The sequence below is a fragment of the Halichoerus grypus genome, chromosome 2, assembly GCF_964656455.1.
Source record: "Halichoerus grypus chromosome 2, mHalGry1.hap1.1, whole genome shotgun sequence".
Classification (NCBI taxonomy): domain Eukaryota; kingdom Metazoa; phylum Chordata; class Mammalia; order Carnivora; family Phocidae; genus Halichoerus; species Halichoerus grypus.
In genome coordinates, this window is record NC_135713.1 from 120,876,227 (window position 1) to 120,898,955 (window position 22,729).

Genomic DNA, 22,729 nt, shown 5'->3' on the forward strand with positions numbered 1-22,729 from the left:
AACCCATAAAGCTTGATAAGGGGGAGGGGGGAAAAGCTTACACCACCAATCAATAGATAGAAAAATGAGTATCAGAAACCTACAATATCAAATCCCAAAAAATCATTCCAATTTATAGCAAATAAAATATCTGCAGGAGCAAGTTCATCACGAAAATTTGCCTTCTGCCTGCTGATGTATTACATTCCAAAAGAATCTCCCTATTTTCATAGTATCTTAACAGAGAAGCTACGGCTGCTATTAGAATGAGGAACTAAAGAGGCTTGCAAAGCTCAAAGACAGTATTTTGCCGCCACATTAACAAAAATAACACAACATGATCCCAAATACTAGTTAAGTTCTATTTTACCGAACAACTTGAATCACAAAATATACCAAGGCAAGTATTCCAAAAGCGCCCAAGCTCCAACACAAAGTTTCAAAACAAAACCTCTCCCAGGGTTGAGGGAGTAGCCGAGCTGGGAGCAAAAAAGCACCACCTAGCAGCAGCCCCATTCGCCCGCTAAGACACATCTCAAACTTAGCAAAAACAGCCACAACTGCAGCTCCTGTCACCCAGAAGCTCAAAGAGAAAGGAGCCCGAAGAGAGTCCCGAGAGCTGGCCTTTCTGGAGACCGCCAGGCCGAGCCGGGCTCAGACAAGGAGGAAGTAACTGCCAGATAAAAAAGCCCCGAGCAGCTCCAACTGCAGCCTCTGTGCCTCCCACAATTGCCCACATTCCCGCCCCACTCGGGGCTCCGGGAGGAAGGGAGCAGGGCGCAGGTTTCCAGGGAGGCTGGGAACTACAGGTCCGCGTCTTTCAGGAGGCAGCGACAGCACCAGCCGAACTCTGAGGGGCCCAGGAACCCAGGGTTCAGGAGCCTGCTCCCAAGGCGTGTTGGGGGGGGGACGCTGAGAAAGGGGTCTCTCAGGAGGCGGGGCCTCCCGGGTGGAAGCGGCTGCTCCTGGCGCCCTGGCCGCCCCCCGGGGGAAACCGGGGCGCGCACCCCGACGCGGAAGCCATGCCGGCCAGAGCTCGGGGTGCTGAGGAGCCGGTGGGGGGCGCTAAGGAGATCTGGGGGCGCGGAACGGGGTCACCCCCACCCCACCGCCCCCTCACAAAGGCCCCCGGGGAGGCCGCCCGCAGGCCCCGCAGCCCCGGCCTCAAGTGCCCGCCTCGGCCGCCACTCACCGCTAGGTCCTGGGGCACCGCCCCGCTCATGGCCCGCACCGTGCCGGCCCGCCAGGCCCGAGTGCGCAGCGCAGGCCCCGGATCTCCGCCCGCCGCCGCCGCCGCCGCGGGGACCGAGGCCGAGGAGGAGGCCGCGGTATCCGCGAACAGAAGCAGCAGCCGCTTGCCCACTGGGGAGGCCGCCGCGTCCGCCATCGCCAGGGCCGGCCAGACCCGCGCTCCCGCCCGCCGCCTCCCACCACCTCTGCCGCTGAGCGCCCGATCCGCCCGCAAGGCCTCCCTCCGCACCACCCGCGGCCGCGGCTCCCCCCCACCCCCCCCAACAGCCACCACCAACCACCGGCGCCGCGCAGCGCCCCCCGTGGCCGGGAGCGGAGCCGCAGCCCGGGCCCCGCACAGCGCCCCCCGCGCTCTGGAGCGGGGCGGCAGCTCCGGGCCCCTTGCAGCGCTCCGCCCCAACCTCCCCGGGGCCTGCAGTGCCCCCTGCGGCAGGGAGGGGAATTGCAGTTTCGGCTGGGGTGGGGAAGTGGGCGGGTCCTTCAGTCTTCATGGCACCATCCTGGTCCCAACCTTCCTTCTGGGGGGGGTCCCATATGTGAGAAGGCTTTAGCTTACCCGCCTCAGACACCAAAGACTTTTACTGGGGTGGGCGGGGCTTGAGGGGCAAGGTACCTAGAGTTGGTGTTTTGAGCTAAGCAGTTAGCGCCCCAATATCTATTGATTTCCTGTCCTGAAAACACGCCCTTACCATTCCTGTCACTATCTTTTAGGAAACTCTCCCCATTGGCCCATGGGACACAGTATCTTTCTTCTCACTGGCCCATAACATAGTGCCATCCTATTCTATACTACCAGTACGTCATAGGTTCCTTTCCAATTGACCACTGTGCTACATCCAGTGGATGTTACAATACCATTCTTTCCACTGGGTGAAGGCCCATGTGCTTCCAAAATCCTGGTATTTTGACTTAAACCCATGGAACTTCTTCCCTTTCCAAGTCTGCCAATGTTTTAAGTACAGTTGTTTCTCAGTTAAACTTTGAGGGGAATTGGAATTGAGACCAGCAATAAAGAGATTCTCTTCTCTGGTTCAATAGCACCTCATCTTACCATGGAAGTAGTGGGAGTGGGGGCAAAGAAAACCCCACCACTCTTATCTCAATTCATTTAATATAGGTGTGAGAGATTGATAACTCCTGATGGAAAAGGGACCGTAGAGAAGGGGAGATACTGAAAGTTTGGCCTAGATGGTCTTGCACACCAGGCACTGGGAAACCTCAATCATTAACATCGATAGTATCAGATTAGCACAGGTTGCATGGTCTTACGGATGCAGAATGAGTATATATGGAAGTAGACACAAACCACATAGACAAAGGGTCTAGAAATAATCCCTGATTGTTATCCTAAAAGTGACCATTTCTTTCAATGATCTGCCCTATAGACAGAGCAGTAGCTGGTTCTTTCTCTAAGACTTATGTGTCTACCCAGTTAACTCCTGTCCATACCTTTTCTTTACCCTTGACATACTTTTCTTGCAGCAAACGTCTAAGGCTCCAAGGGGGAGCAGGCAGCAACTACTGACTTTAGACAAAGTATGAAACCTCTTGGGAAGTCATTCTAGAACTAACCTTGTGGAGCACCAAGGAAACATTCCCTTGAACTTTTTCTCTCTTTATTCCGTGGAACTTCCATCTCACATAAGCCAACCTGAGGCCTGAATCAGAATGCTTTCCTGGGCCAAGAGACATCTCTTAAAGCACACAGCCCACAAACCGTCAGTTGTTAAGAGGAGAACAAGGGTGAATTCCTAAAACCTGGCTGGCTGCCTTGCAGGTTTTCTACCAAAATTCACTGTTGGGATTTTCTCCTGAATGGAGCTCTAATTATTGCCCTAGTGTTCCAAAGCTGGCTTCTCAGCACCAGACAGAAATGTGCCTAAGTTCAGGGATGGGAAGGCAAAGATGAGAAATTCATTCAACAAATATGGCAGGCCCTTTCCATGTGCCAGTAACTTTTCAATGTGCTGGGGATGCAACACTGAACAAAACCCTTGTCCTCATGGAGTTTACATTCTTTCCTGTACTAGCACACTTCAGGAACGGAAAATGAAATCTCACTTTGCCTCACAGAAAATAAACAGTATAAAAATCTAATAGCAACAACAGAATGAACATAAAGGAAAAAAAGGAAAGTCAATTTGGATGTTCAAACTTTACCCTTGCTCAAACAGTAGGTGAAATGAAACAGCAGCAGTTTTAAAGAAAGAAAAAACTTCTAATACTGAGCCTTCTTTAACCACATGCCAAAGCCCCACCCTCCTCAAAGCCCCTCCTTTGTTTGTGGGGCAGGTGACAACCCCCACTCTTTTTGGAGTGTATTTTCATCCCCTCAAAGGTTCCTGCTCCAGGTTATCAAACCAATCCTGTCCTCCCGCACACTTCATTGGTATTCAAAGATGAGTGCCACAAATTTGAAGCAGGAAACTGGGACGGAGGCTAAGCAACTTGACTCTTCTTGCGCCTGGCAAGTCAGCACCACAACTGGTAAAGAAAGGCTATGCCTTAGGGACAGAGGCTCCTTCCTGCCTGGATCTCTAAGCAACTACATTTCACCCACACAAACTGGAAGAATGCTAACATAGGGAAAAGGGTGGAATAGCAATGTCTAAAGAGAGTGAACCACAAAGCTTCCCTGAACACACGAACATCCCAAATTGAAGCATTATGGAAAACACCAACTTCTAGGGCAAAAGAGAAGCTCTGCTGTTAGGATAATTTTCCAAAAGTGGTATTTTTAGAATGGAGAAATTGCCTAGGTCTTTGGAATCTGAATTCTGATGACTAAATCTCCATCTCTCCAGGGTATAAAATGTGAAAACTCTTAAAAAAGGAAAAGATTCCCAGTCAAATCTCTCGGCCTGCTTTCTCCCCACTTCCTAAAGCCTACAAACCAATCTAGACAAGTTCCTGACTGGGCCATCAAACATTTCTCAGGGAGCTAGGATGTATAAATACTTGACTTCAACTTGCTGGAAGAGTGACCGTAGGAAGAGGACATAGGTACCAGGGCAACAAAGACCAAATCAGACTGCCAGAAATAACCAAGGCCTTAACACAAGCCTGGGCCACAGGATATGACTGCCATGGCTGTGAAGGGCCTAGGGACCAGATACCGCCCTGAAAGGGTGAAGGCCCAGCCATGCCCTAGAGGAAGGGGCTGTTGCAGTTAGGTGGCCTTCTCCCTGCTTCCTCCTTGCCTTTCTTTGTGGAGAAGGGAAGAAGACACTAGAGTACACAAGATTGCTTGGGAAAAGGAATTATTCTAATAAAACTTTATTTTTTCAAACACAGCCACAGAGGCAGGACCTCATGTTTAACACACACAGACTTATGGATTTCTTTAATATAAAACAAAGTTTACGAAAAATTTTTTTCCACTTTTTGTATTTGTAATCCCATTAGCACAGGGACTTTGGCAGCAGGTGGGAGTGAAGGGCAGCTGGAGCTGCCACTGGGCAGTCACCGGGCACAGGAGGAGAGCACCAGCCTGGGAGTGGCTTCACTCACACACGCAGGAATACTCACCTACTGGTCAGCCACACCACACACACAACACAGATGCAGATGTCTACCCAGCGTCAACCACAGCCCTGTAAAGGTGTGCTCCACTCTGGGTAAGCCCAGTATGTGAAAATCCGAATAGTCAAAACAGCTAAAGTAGAGGGAGGTTGCTTGCTTTACAAAAGAAGCAATCACACAGGCTGCTTTTAAATGGTCAGCAGTCCAAATGCATCGCAAAATAGCATTTGGCTTACACAGAACTGTTGGAACAGATCTACTGTGTAAAGCAAAATGAACCACTTCTTGAAAAGGCTTGTCCCAGGGTCATGGGTGCTTAGATTGGGAAGCAAGATGACAGTTTCAACTAGTTTAACTTTCCAGATCTTAAAGTAATAGAATTCAAATATGGTATCGGTACACCCTCTCCCCTAAGGATCGCACCCCCAGGGGCTTTGGGGAAGCCACGGCAGAGGCAGGATTACTGCCCTCACTTCTTCAGCTTAGGGCTTGCAGAGACCCCACTGGCCTTGCCAGTGGCCTACTGGAAGCTGGCACAGCCAATATGCAGCAGAGAGCCCAGGGATAAGGATGCCCCAGGAGAAAAAAAAGCTGGCACCAGGGAAATTATGGCCTAAAGAAAGATTAGAGCCAAGGGAGGGATGAAACCAAGGATGGGCAACTCCTGGGCTCACAGTTTCCCTGGATTCTCCAGAGAGCCTCTTTCAGACCCCTACAGACCTGGTAGCTCACTGATAATACCTGGTAACTAGCAGGAGAAGGGGAAGCGCCTTGGAAGGGTAGAACCTTTAGAGCCAGAGGCTCAAGTATAAATGGCCACCTCCTCAGGAGTGGAGGTGAGGAGACTGCAGCCTCAGTGACACTCCTATCCAACATGTGGGAAGCCAAGAAAATAACAGGTTCAATTCCATGAGGAAGAAAACGTGTGGGCTTTGGTCTTCTTCCCTAACATGAGGAATTGGATCCTAAGACACCCTGGAAATTGAAGAGAATGCCCTTCCTCCAATAAACCAGAATGGCAAGTCCAATTCAGTTGTGCAGGGTCAACCAAAGCTGGATAAAGCCTCACAAGCTATTTGGCAGCTGCTTCAGTATGTATCTCCACTGGTGCCAGGCCTAAGGGTCCGGCAGCCGTTAAACCCACCACTGCAGCCACTGGGACCTGCTGCCCTGGCTCAAGTTATGGGTGAGAAACAAAAAAAAAAGGGGAAATTCAATCCAACAACAACAACAAACTCCCAGCTGCTTCTCATAGCCTTTGCTTTACACATCCTCAGCCAACCCCTCAGTGAGCCCCAACCTCCCTGAGGTCTCTCAGGTCCAATTAGAGGCAAATAAACATTTCCTGGCAGGAATGGAAGACAAGCAAACTGGTAAATGCTGACATCCCTTTCCACTTTCTCAAGCAGGTCAGAAAAGAGGTTAGGACTGGATCTTTTAACAACAGGTTTCCCTATAGTCTGCTTCCAAAGGGCAGCGCTGGGATGAGCTTACCCATGCTTACTGGGCACCGAATGCCACTTCTGCAGCAGGTGGGCCTCAGATAATGGGGACCAATACACGGCCTTCCCTCCATGTTCTTGACCCTTGAAGCTCAGAGAGTGGGGGTGGGGGGGAAGTCCCATCAGTAGAGAGGGAAAGAGGAAGATGGACCCCCTCCAACTCTGCCTCAGTTGCCCACATGCGCTTACATCTACTTAGAGACAAAGGCAAGTTGTACACAGCCTAGGCAATCTGATGAGGAAAAAAGGCCAGCTCAGAATCAATGTAAAGAGCCCTCTCCAGTCCCAATATTAGATCTACCTAGGGGAGGGGATGGGCCTAAGAAAAAGACCATTAGCTGGGGTCACAGCACTTAAAAGACCCTGCCATACCCCAAAAAGAATCCTCTGGAGAACCAGAGGGGCTTATGGATTATAAGCCTGGTTCCAGAGCTACTTAGAAAAAAGAAAAACTTGATGCCCTCCTCTTGACTCTTTGAATAAGCCTGCGATCCCATGAAAATTCAAGATCCTGGGGGTATCATGATGCTCTGCTGTTAAGGAGCAACTGCCTTCCTTCCCTAAGGCTACACAAACACACCTTTCCCCAAGTACACTCCCACACACGCACACACTCTCACACAATTTCTCCGAGGAGGCTGAATGAACCCCCCACCCTGGCCAAATTCTAAGACACAAGTGCCCTTTGAAGCAAAGGGGCTAGTGAAATTCCCCGAGCTGGGGTCAGCAGACCCCTTCCTTCCCTGCCCATTGCTTTCTCGGTGGCAGGGATACTCACACTCAGGGCCGCCATGGGAAGGGTCTGCTCTGGGGCTGTCCCTCCCGCCACCAGCTCCGTTTATCTTGTCCCGGCCAGTCTCTTGGCATGGTCGAGCTTCCTGGAGCGAGAAGATTTCCGGCTGCCCTGAGTCGGAGCCCTCCACTCACCCCCATTCCCAGGCTGGGCCCCCGGCCTTGGGGCCTCGACACTTGTTAGTAGCCATAGAGAGTCAGTCTGTGTGGCCCCAGGAAGTAGCCTCTCAGTTTTAGTTCTCCTCAATTAGATTCAAGTCCAGGTCCCCAAAGTCCTGCTGGCACAGTGTCCGCTTGCTCAGTGCCTGCCGCCCCCACCGCACGGCCCCCTCCTCCTCCTCTTCGCTTTCACTCAGCACCTGGGAGGAACCCCCAATGGGGCTGCAGGAAGCAGAGAGGGGTGGGGGGCTACAGGCCATGAACCACGGTGGAGAGATGCTGCTGCCTTCCCGGGCTGCTTCTTGGAGACAGAGACCTCCTGAGTATGGTTTCTGTCAAACAAACAACAAAGTTAAGACTGCAAAAAAAGATACCAACTTCCACAAAACCGTGAGCCCAAGTGTCCCTCTTGGTTACTCTTGCAGGCAGGCATCCTAGGCTTTAGGGTAAGGTATGTGAACTCCCTGCTAACATTTGGAAAATTTATAATTTCTCCAAATTCTCTAACAAAAGAGTCCATAGTTTCTATCAGATTCAAGATTAGGAGCTCATTTATAAGCTTCATGTGGGCAGGAATATTATCTGTATGTTTCACAATATTGCAAGTGCCTAGTCAGAGCCTGGTACAGAGCAGGTATTCAGTAACATTTGCTGACTCGTTGCAGGAATGACTATGAATAAGCACGTAGATTCTCAAAGAGGTTTGTGACCCAGGGGACTAGAAGGAAGAGTATGAAAAAAGTGGGCAAGTGCATACAACAGCTGTACTCACACTGGCAAGTCAAAACACATTTGCTGAACGTGAATGATGCAGCAACCCGTTTTTGCTCAAGCCCTCATAGACCCAGGGGAAGCAATGAAGGACAAGTGGCAAAACGAGCCCTGAGGTCAAGAAGGGGCAGGGCACTGCTGATGGGACTTTTATGGCTTATGCATCCTCAGAGTGGAGGGAAAGTGCCTTTAGCAGAACAATCGGGAATCCCTGTTGGGAGATTTAATATGGGTCTCACCTCAGTTTCTCTAGAACCTCCCCCAGGCCCAAGGAGTGACACAGGACATGAACTTTGAGTGCTAAAATGGGTACAGTCCTGGGCAACCAGGATAGTAAATCATCCTAGCGAAAGCTCAGACAGAAAAGAACGTGCCAGGGGCACCTGGGTGGCTAAGTCGGTTAAGTGTCCGACTCTTGATCTCGCCTCAGGTCTTGATCTCAGGGTCCTGAGTTCAAGCCCCGTGTTGGGCTCCATGCTGGGTGTGGAGCCTACTTAAAAATTAAAAAAAAATTTTTTTTAAATAAAAAAGAAAGGCACCTGCCAGGAGTGCATGGAACTAGAGGACAGCTCTCAGGGAAAATGGAAGTCTCCCCCCTCCCAACCAAGCTTCCCTAGTCCTGCTGGTCCCACCTGATTCATCTTGTCAAAGTCCAAAGAAGGCCGCAGCCGCCGGGGGTCCTCCTCGTGGCGCCGCTTGACTCCAGCTTTGCGGGCATCCAGATCACAGGGTTGTGAGCGGCTTCGGGGAAGATTGCGGAGGCCTCGAGGTCGCCAGGGCAGCTCTGGGGAGGATGCAGGGGAGCTCCGGGCAGAGGGCAAGAAGCGGCTTGCCTGCGGGCCCAGGCTGGGTGACAGGGAGAAGCGGCGCTGGGGTGGGCAAGGTGACAGGGACTCGGCATCACTCTCCCAGGAGCCACTTTGTGGGGAGGTGGCACAGGGTCGAGAGGAATCTTGGGCCAGGGCCAGGCTGAAGAAAGGGGGACTGTAGGGTCTGTGGGCCGGGGCACATTGAGAAGAGGCACTGGGAGCTTGGAGGAACCTGAGGCTGGAGACCCGCTTTGGGGGGCTCTGGTGAGGCACCTGCGGCCCACCCCCTCCACCACTGCCCCGGTGCTTGATGGGAGTCCACAGCTTGGAGGGGGCGGGCCGCCACACCGGCTGCCAGCGAGACAGGTCCACGGGCACTGAGAGTGAGCGGCAGTGCCTCTTGGATGGAGGGGCAGGGGGCACAGGAAGCTTCTCTGGGTCTGGGGGCTCAGGGCTTAGGACTTGGGAGAGGGGCTGCTCCTGTGGGGAACTTCCTGGGCTGGGTGGTCTGAGGTGCAGGCTCAAGCCTGAGGGGTGGTAGCTGAGGTTGAGGCTGTCCTGGAACTCAGCACAGGAACAGTGGGGCAGGCCCCTCCAGGAAGCACCTTCTGGAAAGCATTCATAATAAAAATAGTATTAATGAGGGCTAACGTATTTTTAAGGGCTCACTATTTGCCACACAATGTAATGAGCACTTTAGGTGAGGTTTCCCCAAAACCTCATTATCCCCATTTCACTCAAAGATGACAGAAGTCCAATAACTTGTCCAAAGTCATGTAGGAATGAAAGACCAAAGGAGGAGTCAAACCCAGGTCTGTCTGATGCTAAGGCTAGGTCTCAACCACTATATGATACTGCCTCCATTATGAAGCAGCACCGGAAACTGAAAATAGTCTCATATACTGCCTGCCACTCCCTCTCAAAGGCAGACCAACTCAAGAGAAGTAAATGCACGCGTGCCCTGCTCATCCCTCACTCCACCTAACACTACTCTGCTCCCTTACCCACCAGCCCCAAGTTGTGAAAAGCAGGTCCATGCTCTTCTTCCTTAGTTCTTCCCCTTCCTATGTGTCACCAGCACCAAGACAGGAGTTAGGGCTGCCAAGGAATAAGAGGTAATCAAGCAGGATCATTTTTATTACTAGAGAGTGCAAACAGGGTAGGGAAGGCCTTTGACGGTGGAACCTCGTGCTTCGGAAACCCTAAGACTATTCATGTTCCTTTGTGTCTGGCCATCCACAAAGAAATACTCAAATTAACACACTGATATGGAAAGATCTTCTAGCTATATTATAGTTAAGTTTTTTAAAAAAGTGCAAATAATATATGTAGTATGCAACCTTTTGCAAGAATAAAAAATACATACTTATAGATAAACTCTAGACGGATAGACAGAGTAATAACCAGAGCTGCTTTTAGGGAGGTGGTGGGAGATGGAGAAAGGAGGTTTTTCTCACTGTAAACTTTTTATTATTTTAAAATTTTTGAACTACATGAACATACTACCTATTAAAAAAAATCACATTGGGGGGGGCAAAAAAATAAAAACAAACAAAACCAGATTATCAAAGTCCCATCAAGGCTCGAGGGAGAGCCAACTAAACAAATAACTTCCACGCTGGGGCAGTAAAATGGAGACGAGCGTCAATCTCAACAGGTGACCCTGGCAAGAAAGTTGTGGAGGTAGACTAGCTAGCCAGGGTCACTGGAATCCAGTGCAAGAAAGGTGTGGATGGAAGCATGGGCAGACACACAGACACACACACAATGCCTTACCAGACACAAGCTGGAAAGGGTTCCCACAGTTGGAGATGTCTGCATGATCAGGCAGAGGCTAAAAGAGAGAGAATATCCATCATGATTCAGGTTCAGGACACGGATTTCCAGGAAGCCCTCTTCAGCTCACCCCTGGAATTCATGGGCTATAGGGATGTGAGGGACTCCTAAATGTTCTCTTCTTCTTGTCTTCCCAAAGTTAGTGAGTAAAATAATCCACATCTTCCAACATCTACAAACCCTTCTCCACCCAAGTTTTGGTGTCCCTTCTCTATCAATGGAAAAATACCTGCCCCCTTCCTTTTGGGCTGGGTTTTGAGCCTTTGAGCTCTTCCAGTACAAGTACCATGACTCATACGGCACAGGACATGGGTAAAGTAGTAGCAACAAACAGCCTCAGAAAAAAGGGGGAGGGGGTCGTAGAGAAGCAGGAAGACTGGTCTTTTACCAGACTGATGCTGAAGCGTGTGCATTTCAGCTCATCCAGAGTCTGCTTCTGTAGCTGCTCAGTGATCAGGGTTATCATGATTCTCCCCAGGATCTGACTTGCACACTTTGGAGCAAATGATGGATGTCTTCCCTGTCGTTCTTCCAGACCTCACTCGTGAGCCGTCTTCTGCCACTGCAGCACCATTCTAGCACCATTGGGACTTCCCTCTCCAGTCATGCCTGCTGAGTCTGCCAATTACAGAGGGACCAGCCCCAAGTGATATTAGAAATGTACCTGGCCCAAAGGTGGAAAATGCATGGCACACATACCACAGCATCCCTATGCCAGGCCTCTGGCAGACATCATTAATTGATCGCAGCTCTTTCCTGCTAAGCCTAAACACAGCCTCAGAAACATCCTGAACTTGGCACTCCAGTTAACCAGTAAAATGAACTGGAGTTAGCAAGCATGTTGAAACCTATTTGCCACTCCTAACCTGGTTCATGCTGTGCTTTGTCTACCCAGCGTACCAGCACCAGTTAAAAAACAGCTCAAGTGAGAGAGGGATGCCCAAATGGTTACTTCCATCCTGATTACCCCAATATTTTATCTTCCAAACAGAAACAGAGAGGTACCCTTTTCTTAAACTACAGAAATAGTAACAGGGAACAGGGAGGAGCACTGGTTGTAGGAATGACTTTTTGCTTCAGACCAATCAAAGTAAACAAAGTTTTATGTTCTCTCCTATCTTGAATATTTGATATATTATTGTTTTCCAACAGATACGGTATATATTCTCTTATAAGATGGTAAGAAGATAGAGAAATGGTACCAGGATTTTTCCAATTACATTTTAACTCTATACATGTTAAAAACAACAACTGTATGACTTCATTCAACTAAGTTTTTAGCCTGATCTTACTCAAAGACCATGGATTCAATTAATCAAGACTCCTTCTCATGGTCAATTTCAGCATAAGCAAACTAATTCTATCAGAGAACAGGCTTCAAGCCCACACAATTGCCTGAGGGGCCTTACTCAATGGAGATGGGGAGGATAACCTAGTGTTTCCATATGGTTCTGCCTATTCCCAGAAATGACCAGCAGGCAGACAGCTCATCAGAGGGTATACGTAGCATTCTCTAATAGATACAGCAAGCATTCAAGAAATCTAAGTCTTGCTCCAATTTGCTATGACAGTTCTGGGAAATAACTTGACCTTTCTTGGCCTTAGTTAACGTACATGTAAAATGGGCAGAATAAATCTCTTATTAATCTGTCATGGGGACACTGTAACACGAAATATCAAAATGCAAAAAGCATACCATCCAGCCTGTACAAATCAGAGGAGTCCACATAGACTGCTGTTTCTCAAACCCTCCTGTTTGTTGCTCTACACAGCCTAAGAATGCCACAAGTGATAATATCATTAAGATGAATAAGGCAGTTGGGTGTATCTATTTGGCTGGATGCCAACCTCCCTCACCTGAACACCTAGGGAAGCCCAAAACGGCTCTCCTGTGACCTTGGAGGCAGATCACTTTCTACTTTTGCAGAAAGAATCATCTCTACCCCATTCCCACCTCAGAGAGAGGTAGGTAAGGAAGAGCAAAGAACTACATGTAGATGTATCTGCAGTTTTTTGGACGCTGTAGGAGAAGTCAATCATCATTACAGTTAACTATCATTTTCATGCATAATTATTATTACCACCCTGAACAAAGTTCCAGCTTCCTGAGAGCTCCCTTCAGCAGCTTCCCCTATGTTCTTGTGGGAAAAGCTAAAGCTTATATCACTTCTGCTCTTGGTTTCTTAACTCTGCCCCAAAAGATCAACTAGAGACGGAACCTAACTGCAGGCTTTTCACCCCAGAGATCCCAGGCCTCAGGCTGACCAGCCATGAAGAGCAGGGAGTGAAGCAAACTCTTTCAAGCTTTTCATGAGGCATGTGGCCAAACAGCAAACTCCCAGCCCTCTCTGGGATCAAGTGAAGAGAGTGATTTTGTGTTTTTCTGCATTTTAATTGTTGGGATGTGGCCACACACGGCGGTAATTGGAACAATGCAACTACCACCACGCAACTGATACTCTCAGCCTGAGTTTCCTAAAACAGGCCAGGCTGAGAGGGGGAACAGAACGGAAGCCATAAGGAATCAAACCAGGACACAAAAGAAGGCAAACCAGCTCCGCGAGGGGCCTCCTCTTTCTCAGGCAGGCATAGAAAAAAGTGTAAGCAACCCTCTCTTGCCGCCTTCCTTCCCCTTCCATTTTGTATATCTGAGGGGCAGAGACAGCCCTGAACGTTCACTAAACAAGTTAAAACTTCTCAGCTTAACAACTGGCACAGGACTCAGCCCTTCACAGAGCAGCAGGCCGTTAGGCCCTCCCCACGGCCCCACCAGGCCCAATTCTCTATCCAGGCTTTCCCTCCACCATCAGCCCCCTAAAATAAAGACTGGACCCCCACCCTATCTCCTATTGGATGGCAGGAGCCCCTGACATTCGGGTTTCAGGGATGCTGAGGTTGTGCTGAAACCTGGAGAACCTAGGATCAAGTCAGACCAAGGGGGAGGAGAGTCACAAATCCCCTGGGGACCTTCCCCCCACGTCCCAGCCCCACACCTCTGGGGGACACTAAAGAAAAACATGTGGGAGGCAGGGAGGTGCATGAACAGGTAAGTGGGGACCTGACTGCTCTTCCTCCATATGGTTCTGGCGGGGATAGGGGTGACAAGTGGGGAGCACCCCTCCCCCCACCCCGATGAAGAAGCGAAAGGCTAGGCCCCCCTCCAGTCTTCAACCTCTCCCTCGGTTGCCCTGCCTGTCCCTGCGGGGTGGGGCATGGGGCGTCCGCTAGCCCCTAGGGGGGCACCAGGGCTCGCTCAAGGGGCTGTCTTTCGCCTCTTCCCAATCAGCTTCCATCATCTGGCCGCGGGAAACGAACTCAGGACGCAGGGGATGGAGAGGGTCTGGGACTTAGCACTCCGCCAACCCCTCCCCCACCGGGTCCCGTGCTCTCCCTGCGGAGGCGTCCAGAGAGGCCGTGCCGCGCGCGCGGCCGGGCTGGGGGAAGGGAAAGAGGGAAGGAGGGAGGGACGGTCGAGGTGCCCGCCCCGAGGCCCCAGCGCCACCTGCCCTCGCCACCTACCGCGGCTCCTCCAGCTCCCAGGGCCGCGGCCGGAGCAGCTCTGAGCGCTCCGTTCGCCCCACGGTGCCCTTAAAAGGCGCCGGCGCGAACCAACGGGCCCCTAAGGAGAGTGGGGGCATCGCTCTGGTTCGCAGAATCGCCCTGAACCGCCCGCGGAGGCTCGAACCCCGCGTCGTTTCTCTCTCAAAGTCTTTTTTGAAAAGTGCTGTCGGGAAGGAGCCAGGTTGTTTGATTTAGGGATGAACGTGGTTTCTTCACTATCGAGTCACCCCCTCCAAAATATTGCAGAAGGTGGACGGGCCCAGTTGGCGGCACATCTCCAAACCCGCGGGGGAGACCGTGTCGGACGAAGGTAAACAAAGCCATTCCCCTCGCCCTCGGTTCCAACATTGGCCCAAGTACGGCCCCCCACTCGATTCGGGCCGCGTAACAGAAATAGCCAAAGTTCCTCTTACCTGCTCTCCTGTCCCGCCCTCTACGGCCGCCTCTCAGAAGGAATCCCCCTTCCGCCAGCAGAGGACCCGTCCAAGGCGTGAAGGCTTCTGGGAAATGTAGTCCAAGAGCCGATTAGGGCCTGCTCTGAGTCTCAGGAGCCCCTCTTCTAGCTGCCGGATCGCCTCGAACCTTATAAACCCAGGACTTGTAACGGTTGCGGGGCCGTTCCCAATTGGTTCTGTAATTAGCCCTCACTCAAAACACTTTGTAAAGCTGAGTAGGGCCCAGGACTGTTCACGCCTCCTCCTTCCTCTACGCACCCCCACCCCCCAGCAGGATGAGGTAATGGGGTTGTGATTATGACATCATAGGCGGTTCAGTTGCTTGCGGGGGTGGGGGGGGAGGGGGGAGTATGGTGGTTACAGCTGGACCACTTTCCTTAAGACAGAAAGGGAGGGAGGAAGGAAACAGGCAGCTAGGTAAAAGATGTTGATAAGCTATGTATTTCCTCTTCAGGAAGAGGATGCCACCGTTTATTAAATTTCCACCACTACCACCACCTCCCACCTCAGCCAAAGTTTAAGTCTTTTTTGAAAAGACTGAACGTAGACGTTAGTAGGGAAGAGGTTGGGGAACAGCTAAATGGTTACTGGCTCTTACGTAAATTTGAGTCTCAGCTATCAAAGAAGGTTTAGGAAAGCAGGCAAAAATGGGGAAAGAAGTTTTAAACAATGCCTTCGTGTTGTGATCTCTTTAAAGGGCAGTTTTAGATTTTTTTTTTTTAATCGATTGGGAAGTAGCAGTAATGCAAGTAATCTTCACCGTTACACTTAGCAACACGTCCCTTGAAAGACGTCTGTTTTCTCTAAATACTTTGTGCCCCACTCAAATCTGGGACAGATATATAACTGTGATCAGCTAGAAAGTAGAACCAGTGGTGGGGATCTTCCTCACAGAGCCAGGGAAGGGAGTAGGCAGGAGCCCCAAGTCTGCAAACTGAAAAAGAAGAGTAGAGGCAAAGTGAGCTATTTATCAAGAAAATGGTAGTGGAGGGAAGACGCACTGCACATTTCCTTGCACATTTCAAATCCCTTGGCAAAAGAGGCGGCAGGGGCCATGAAGTATAGGAGACATGGTTTCCAATAATTGCTGTTGTGGAGCACATATTATGTGCCAGGCACTGTGCTACATACTTTAAATATGTATTCTCATTTTTTGCTTAGAATCATCAAATGAGACAAATCTCCCTATTTGACAGATGAAATGGTCAGAGAGATTAAGTGACTGCCCATGTGGTGGGCCAAGGTAATATTACAAAGCAGTCCTTGAGGCTCTAAAGCCCTTGGTCTTCACCACTTGGTGATACTCATTTTATTATTAACCATAGTTAATAAAGTTCAGTGATTGAGAATAGTAAGTTAGCATTGGCTCATTTGCAAAACATTGAAATAAATAGACTTTAAAAAAAACCCAAAACCCTTCATGTTAGGTTTCGAGGCCTCCTTTCCAAGGAAGATTATACCCCTTTCATCAAGTATAAAATAACCTCCAATGCAGCCCAACTTTCCCACCATTACCAACTACAATTAAATCTCCTTATGCCACCTTCGGTTCTCAGATTTTTTTATTCATGTCCTATTTTTTCCTGCTGCCCCATTTTTCTTCTTTTTTTCTTCAACTGCTACCTTGAACCCCATCCTAATTTTTTCCTCATGGGTCAGACCCCATCCCTAACCCTGCTCCAGTGGGTTTTAGAAGAAGATACTACCTGGGCTCCCTTCTGGTCTCCATCCAGATTCACTGAGGGTTCCAGGACCTGGAACCAGTCATCCAGGAGGTCATCCAAATGGGTGGAACCCATTGGCTCTAAGAGATGCTCCATTCCCTGCCTAGGAAGGCGGCAGAGTCAGAGGAACATGCATCTCATTCAGACTCTCCCTTTTCAGCCAGTAAAAGCTAAATCTCTACAAAGTGAGGAGAGGTGGGGCTCAGTCCACCATTCAAATAAGGAACCAAAAATAATGCACACACCCCTCAGAACCCTGCCCTGCAGGGGCTGGCTGAGGGGGGTCCCAAGAATGTAGGGCTCTTCTCCACTGCCTGATCTGGGCATCCCAGGAGCGACGGCTGTACCTCCTCTTCTTGTTTGGTGTTTGAGGGTGAAGTCCTGGCTGTCGCTTTGCCCTGGCAATGACAAATGTGTGTAAGACTCAGGTCAAGATAAATGGGCACAGCTCATTGTTTATCACAGTGAATTTGGAGGCTCAGGGATTTCCTGAGAGTCAGGTAGGACCAATGCCCTCAATTCAATAGGAAAAAATAAATCTTCAGGGGCGCCTGGGTGGCTCAGTCGTTAAGCGTCTGCCTTCAGCTCGGGTCATGATCCCAGGGTCCTGGGATCGAGCCCCACATCAGGCTCCCTGCTCTGCGGGAAGCCTGCTTCTCCCTCTCCCACTCCTCCTGCTTGTGTTCCCTCTCTCGCTGTGTCTCTCTCTGTCAAATAAATAAAATCTTAAAAAAAAAAGAAAAAAGAAAAAAGAAAAAGAAATCTTCGGGTGGGATTAGCACTAAACTTCCTAAATTCCTAATATTCTTCTGGGAAAGGTAATATAGATATTCCAACTCTCTTAGAAGTCAAGATAGATATAAAGACAGTATCTGACATCCCTTTAAGATACATACTACCTTTTTATACATTTAGGTTGCATGTATGCATGGAAACATGTAATTAGGCAAGTATGTTCTAATTAGCGAAGTCAGCTGGACGTATGAGGTAAAATGGTTAGAAAGAAAAAACTTCATAGCAAACTGAATAGAACTTTAAAAACTCTCATGGCCCAAGTATGATTTGTTCCATTTGAAAAAAAATCTTGAAAATTTATTTTTGGGGCTACATTGCAGGAGAATTAGTTGTAGTAATGATGCAAATTTGTGAGAGCACTCAGATTCTAGTATCTTTCCATCACCCTACATTAAACCAAAGCCACTTGGATGACACTGTTGTTGTGACCACCCACAGCTGCACTCACTTGGGGACCTGCTGCAGAAAACACTGGTAACCAGGTGTGCGCTTGCCATAATCTATCTGTTTTTGCCGCCGCTGTAGAACAATTTCATCTGTCTCTACCTCCCACCTGCAGGGGAAGTATACAGTGGCCCCGTGAAGTGTGATTATGGTTATCAAAGCAGAAACCAACTCATCCCACACACATTCCCTTAACCCCCAGTCTGGTTTTCAAACTCACCTGGCATGGCAGGGCTCTGTGCTGACTCCCACACTCACCATCTCAATCCCAGAGTACAAAGGTTCTTCACACACTTCCTTTCTGGGGAAGCAGATTCTATAGATGAAAGGGGTTTTAGGATAAAACCTAGCTGACTACACTGTACCACCACCAAGATGTGGACACCAGATAAAGATTGTATTTCTGACTTAACTGTTTCTCAAAGATAAAGGTTGCATTTCTGATTTGTTTCCCAGAGTGGTCTGCAAGACATCAGCATGAGTAGCCCTGGGAGCCTTGATAATTCCTAGGTCCCACTCTCAACTTAATGAATCATCATTTTGAGGGCCTGCATTTTAAAGAGCTTCCAGGTTATTTTGAAGTTTTTTTTATTATTATGGAAAAATACAGAGAAGAACACAGCATAATGTTTTGCTACTCAAAGTATGGTCCTAGGACCAGCCACATCAGCATCAGTTGCAAGCTTGTTAGAAGTGCAGAATCTTGGGCCCCAACCCAGACCTACTGAATCAGAACCTGCATTTTAAAAAGATCTCCAGATGATTAGAATGCGTGTTAAACTTTGAGAGCAGTGATATCATGGATCCCCAGTTACCCATCAGCTAATACTCATGGCAAATCTTGTTTCATCTATGCCCACTACTACCCCCACATGACTATTAAAATCTTCAACATTAAAATAAAAGAATAAATTCTTGGGGCTCCTGACTGGCTAAGTCAGAAGACCATGGGACTCTTGATCTTGGGATCCTGAGTTTGAACCCCACATTGGGTGTAGAGATTACAAAAATAAATAAATAAATAAACTTTAGGGGAAAAAAAATTTTAAATATCACTTCATCAGTGTCCAAATTTCCATAAACGACCGAAGATTGTAATCCTTTGGACTGTGATAAGGATTATGCCAAGAGATGATTCAATTCCCCCACTTTCCCTCTAAAGAAATTTCCTTTATCCTACATAACCTAGCGTCTAAGAGATGCTGCGCTGTAAAAGGAACACCGAACAAGGAACGCTCTTGGAAGGGGCCAGAGCTGCTCAGCATAAGGACACACACCTGTCTCGTCTCAACATCTGCCATACCAGTGGAGAAGGCTCCATTTCCAACTGAAGTCAAGTAAAACGAAGAGGAAAAGACCCACGTAACGACACAAGAAAGAAGCAAGGAAAGAGAAACGTTTAAAACACCCTGCATCCAAACAAATCTCCCCAGATATTATCCTAAAGAGTGATAATCGCTCACGAATTGCAGTTTAAATCTCCCGGGGTTGGAGGGGCTAAGGGAATGGAGAGCCCGGGAAGGCTGTGGCGATTGGTCAGAGGAAGAGCCAATGGTGTGCCAGGCACCCAGGGGGGCGGGGCTTACCTCGGGGCTCGCTGAACGCTGATGGGCCAATGGGCATCCTGCTCCGTCTGAGGGGCGGGGCAATTTGTGTTCCTGCCAAAGCAAGCTCACGCCTGGTGATGTAGAGCCAAACGATTGGCTATGGGGTGGGGGGGGGGCTCTGGGCGGGCGCGCGCAGATTGGCTGGCGCAGCTTTGAGGGGAATGGGATAGGTTTACTGGGAAGGCGGAAGGTTTGAATTGCCAGGACCTGTGACTGTTGATATTCTTGCACCGAGAGTATAACTTCGACCCTCTCCTGAGAGATGCGCAAACCTCGACCCGAACCTATCCGGTCTAGAAGCAGAATTGTAGTCTGGTTAATTGACTCCTTTCCTCAGATTTCTTTTAATTTTGATTAAGCCTTTGCTTGTGACTGATTTCCCACTTCCGTTTCTCCTGAGGTAAGCGCAGAGCCTTCTCCACCGGAATCTGAGACCCCAGCGTCCCCTCATAGTCCGGTCGGGGTCTCACAAACAGAACTTCAGGGGACCTAAATAGTTATTGTCGCGAGTTAAGAGACCTGAATTCCTTCCTTGCCGTGAGTCACGAGCTGTGTAGCCCCCGAACAAGTGAAAGCCTCTTTTCATTCCTTTTTTAAAGTCTTGGGTTTGGGGCGCCTGGCTGGCTCGGTCGATGGAACGTGGGACTGTTGATTTTGGGGCCGTGAGTTCGAGCCCCACGTTGGGTTGTAGACCTGACTTGGGGGGGAAAAAAAGTCTTACGTTTACCTCTAGTTAAGTCCAGGCTCCGAGGAAAAGGCCAAGCCGCTTAGGGCACGTGCGATTTCATCTTCAGGCCGACCTGGGATTCATCGGTTGGGATTGGGATGCCCCTCCTCCAATATGAGCCGCTGGGCCACTGCTGGGAAGGGTGGAGGAGCTTATGAAAACTGGGCAGCCTGTGAGGTGCTTATGTAGATGATGTTCACCTCTTAGCTAGGATTGATTGATTGATTGATTGATTTCCTTATTTCCTTAGGTTTCGGAGGCCATGTCCGCAGAATCCATTTCATCCGCAGGAGAGGAGGGACGCCTCAGCTCAGGACCCAGTTTTAGATCCAGTCGGAGGAAGATATTAAACCTGCTTCTGGAGAGAGACACTTCCTTTACCACCTGTCCAGATCTTCCTAGAACTCCAGTGAACAAACTCTTTGGTGATTCTGCAAACCTAAGCGTTTTGTCTGGGTAAATTCACTTTTCACACCTTACTTATCTCCTTTGCTTTTATGAATAGTCTTTGGATTTGTTTTTTTTAAGATTTTATTTATTTGACAGAGCACAAGCAGGGGGAGCAGCAGGGAGAGGGAGAAGTAGGCTCCCCGCTGAGCAGGGAGGCCGAGTCGGGGCTCATCCCAGGACCCTGGGATCATGACCTGAGCCGAAGGCAGACGCTTAACCAACTGAACCACACAGGCGCCCCAGTCTTTCTTTTTTTTGAAAATTATCCTGACTCAAAGATCAGGGGTGAAGTTTTAAACCCTGCCCTTCATTAACCATATGACCCTTGAGTCTCAGGTTTCTTTTTTGTGACAAAGAAATAATAATCTCTTCCTATCTTACTACGATCTTGTGGGAATCAAATGATGTGATGTCTGGGAGAAGTCTTCGAAAACTCTATTGGGTTATATGAGTTGGTTGTTTTATTAGTATTAATATTAGTGTTACTGTTATTCTTTAAATTCTGGTCATGCCATGCTCTGATGCCTCAGCTAGCAAACAAAGTTGGAGAGTTATAGACCTCAGAAGTACTAGAGACTCCAAGGAGAAATCAAATCTGTGTGCTCACAGTGCAGGGGAGAAGATGTGGGGTCAAGACTGACTTCAGCCAATAATCTTTGGTCCTCAATTTTAAAAAAATTGTCTTACTATGTTGGTGAGGAGGAAATGACATGCAAATTATTGGAGTAGAGAAAAGTGGGAGATTTTTCTCAGCCTACTCTGAAATATTGCCAAAAAGCAACTAGATTTATTTGGACACTGTTTAGATTGTGTGAATGACTGTTGAGGGGTGTTTCAGATGAAGAGGATAATGTGATCTTTGCCTTTTAAGGATATTACAACCTAATAGGAATCTTGATGTACTATTATGTCTCAATAGAGGAACCCCAAAATGTTGCCTTGATCTTTCGAATCTTAGCGGTGGTGGAGAGATGTCTGCCAATCAACTTACCACTTCTGCAGACATTGATGAAATTGGTAAGGAGAAGGGAGGTAAAGGCCACAAAGGAAAGAACAGCTTTCAAGGGAGAGGGCAGGGTAGTTGGATAGATATGGAAGGTGGTAAAAGTAGGTAGAAATCCTTGAAGTTGGAATTCTGTGAGTACCTAGTGGATTTTGAGAATGATAAGCCAAGAAGAGAAATGTAATATCATTAATAGGGGTCACTTTGCATTTGAAAAGTTTAGACAGGAAGGAATATTTTGTTGACTAACTGATGGAATGAAAGCCATAGTTAAAATGAGACGTTTTATGCCCTACTCTAATCTCAATAAAGGCAAAGAAACGAACATAAATCTTTGCTAACTAATTCTTGTGTTTTTGTAGGGTCTGAGTCCAAAAGGAGTAACTAGTCAACCATTTTAGTATTTGTTCTACTTTCGGATTTCCTGAATGATCAACATTATTTTCTACTCATGAAAAAAAATCTCTGTTGTTTAGGCTAGGGCACTGTTTCCCAGCATTTTTTCTTTGTAAATTCTTAAGTTTTCATGAACTTGTACCTTGTACCATAAACTTAGTACCTATCAAGAGCCTTTGTGTTCAAAACATCAGCTTTTGAAATTAAGAAATGAAGAAAACCAGAAGGAAAGACAGGATGCATGAATAAGAATAACTCTGCATATCTGATTACAGGTCATTTGGATTCTAAAGGACCTCAGGAAATACATTTAACTGGGATGTAAGTTCTTTTGCTAAACGAACCCCACGTTAAAGCCTTTTCAGCACTGGCACAGAGATTTTTATCCTATGCAGACTGCAGAATATTGAACCTTTTGCTTTGGGTTAAGTGAACTTGAAAGCCTAGATCCTTCCTTTGAAAGGTTTTTTTAAGTTTCCCAGATCTAAATAGTTCATTTTAACCATTACATACAATCCATATTATATTTTAAAAATGAAAGAAAATGGCATATTACGTTTAGGCATCGGCTGTTACCTGCATGTGAGTAGGGCTACGTTAGAGTATCTAGATTCCATTGGCTTACTGTTTGCCCAGCTATGACTCTGAAGAGTTTCTTAACTTCAGTGGACTTCAGTTGCTTCATTTGTAATAAATAACAATGGAAATAATACTAATACTTCTCATAACTGCTCTTGTAAGGATGAAATTTAGCACATGCCAAGCATTTTTATAATGTTTAGTATTATTATTCATGGGGATTCTTTGTTGGAGATCTAAAATGTTCAACTGGGGAATCCTCAAGGAATGAAAAGTAATTTTTGTGTGTGTGTGTGAGCGAAGCAAAAGAAGTTTATTAAGTGAAGATACAGAAAAAGCTCTCAAGAGTGAGAGGGGTCCCAACAGG

The 22,729-nt window shown here is 48.2% G+C and overlaps 4 protein-coding genes across 7 annotated transcripts in view; 1 reads left to right on the forward strand and 3 right to left on the reverse strand.

The window, feature by feature from the left end:
• KDM3B (lysine demethylase 3B) overlaps positions 1-1,452 on the reverse strand; it is a 64,810-nt gene extending 63,358 nt beyond the window's left edge. For 2 of the 3 annotated variants that reach the window (XM_036084030.2, XM_036084022.2), the window contains exon 1: positions 1,172-1,452. In XM_036084030.2, the coding sequence (XP_035939923.1) occupies positions 1,172-1,366 (195 nt within the window). In that variant the 5' untranslated portion in view covers positions 1,367-1,452. The remainder of the gene's footprint in view (positions 1-1,171) is intronic. The other variant, XM_036084034.2, reaches the window with a different exon arrangement.
• A 3,021-nt stretch (positions 1,453-4,473) lies between these two features.
• FAM53C (family with sequence similarity 53 member C) lies at positions 4,474-14,815 on the reverse strand. 2 transcript variants are annotated; one of them, XM_036084098.2, is made up of 5 exons: positions 14,596-14,815; positions 11,010-11,239; positions 10,562-10,619; positions 8,609-9,393; positions 4,474-7,537 (listed from the first exon to the last, which is right to left on the reverse strand). In XM_036084098.2, the coding sequence occupies exons 2-5, from the start codon at positions 11,085-11,087 to the stop codon at positions 7,280-7,282; spliced, it is 1,179 nt and encodes a 392-aa protein (XP_035939991.1). In that variant the 5' UTR covers positions 11,088-11,239; positions 14,596-14,815; the 3' UTR covers positions 4,474-7,279. The 2 variants fall into 2 exon arrangements, with proteins under 2 accessions (XP_035939991.1, XP_035939981.1); XM_036084088.2 differs by lacking the exon at positions 14,596-14,815 and adding an exon at positions 14,141-14,244.
• Positions 14,295-22,729, forward strand: part of CDC25C (cell division cycle 25C) — a 35,315-nt gene continuing 26,880 nt past the window's right edge. Inside the window, exons 1-6 of the mRNA XM_078067465.1 lie at positions 14,295-14,492; positions 17,995-17,997; positions 19,757-19,775; positions 20,185-20,390; positions 21,304-21,401; positions 22,059-22,104. Of these exons, the coding sequence (XP_077923591.1) occupies positions 14,380-14,492; positions 17,995-17,997; positions 19,757-19,775; positions 20,185-20,390; positions 21,304-21,401; positions 22,059-22,104 (485 nt within the window). The 5' untranslated portion in view covers positions 14,295-14,379. The remainder of the gene's footprint in view (positions 14,493-17,994; positions 17,998-19,756; positions 19,776-20,184; positions 20,391-21,303; positions 21,402-22,058; positions 22,105-22,729) is intronic.
• Positions 15,371-18,894, reverse strand: LOC118530547 (oocyte-specific histone RNA stem-loop-binding protein 2-like). The gene is made up of 6 exons (XM_036084113.2): positions 18,878-18,894; positions 17,821-17,916; positions 17,605-17,709; positions 16,607-16,759; positions 16,344-16,464; positions 15,371-15,571 (listed from the first exon to the last, which is right to left on the reverse strand). Exons 1-6 carry the CDS (start codon positions 18,892-18,894, stop codon positions 15,494-15,496), a joined length of 570 nt encoding a protein of 189 aa, XP_035940006.2. The 3' UTR covers positions 15,371-15,493.

Excerpts from the sequence above, each read along its gene's own strand:
- LOC118530547 (XM_036084113.2), bottom strand. Across the intron at positions 17,710-17,820 it reads ACAGAGCCCTGCCATGCCAG|GTGGGAGGTAGAGACAGATG; the intron begins GTGAGTTTGAAA and ends CTTCCCCTGCAG. Across the intron at positions 16,465-16,606 it reads GCAGGGCAGGGTTCTGAGGG|GCAGGGAATGGAGCATCTCT; the intron begins GTGTGTGCATTA and ends CCGCCTTCCTAG.
- FAM53C (XM_036084098.2), bottom strand. The coding sequence starts at position 11,087 with ATGATAACCCTGATCACTGAGCAGCTACAGAAGCAGACTCTGGATGAG. Across the intron at positions 10,620-11,009 it reads CACGCTTCAGCATCAGTCTG|CCTCTGCCTGATCATGCAGA; the intron begins GTAAAAGACCAG and ends TCTCTCTTTTAG. Across the intron at positions 7,538-8,608 it reads ACTTTGACAAGATGAATCAG|AAACCATACTCAGGAGGTCT; the intron begins GTGGGACCAGCA and ends TTTGTTTGACAG.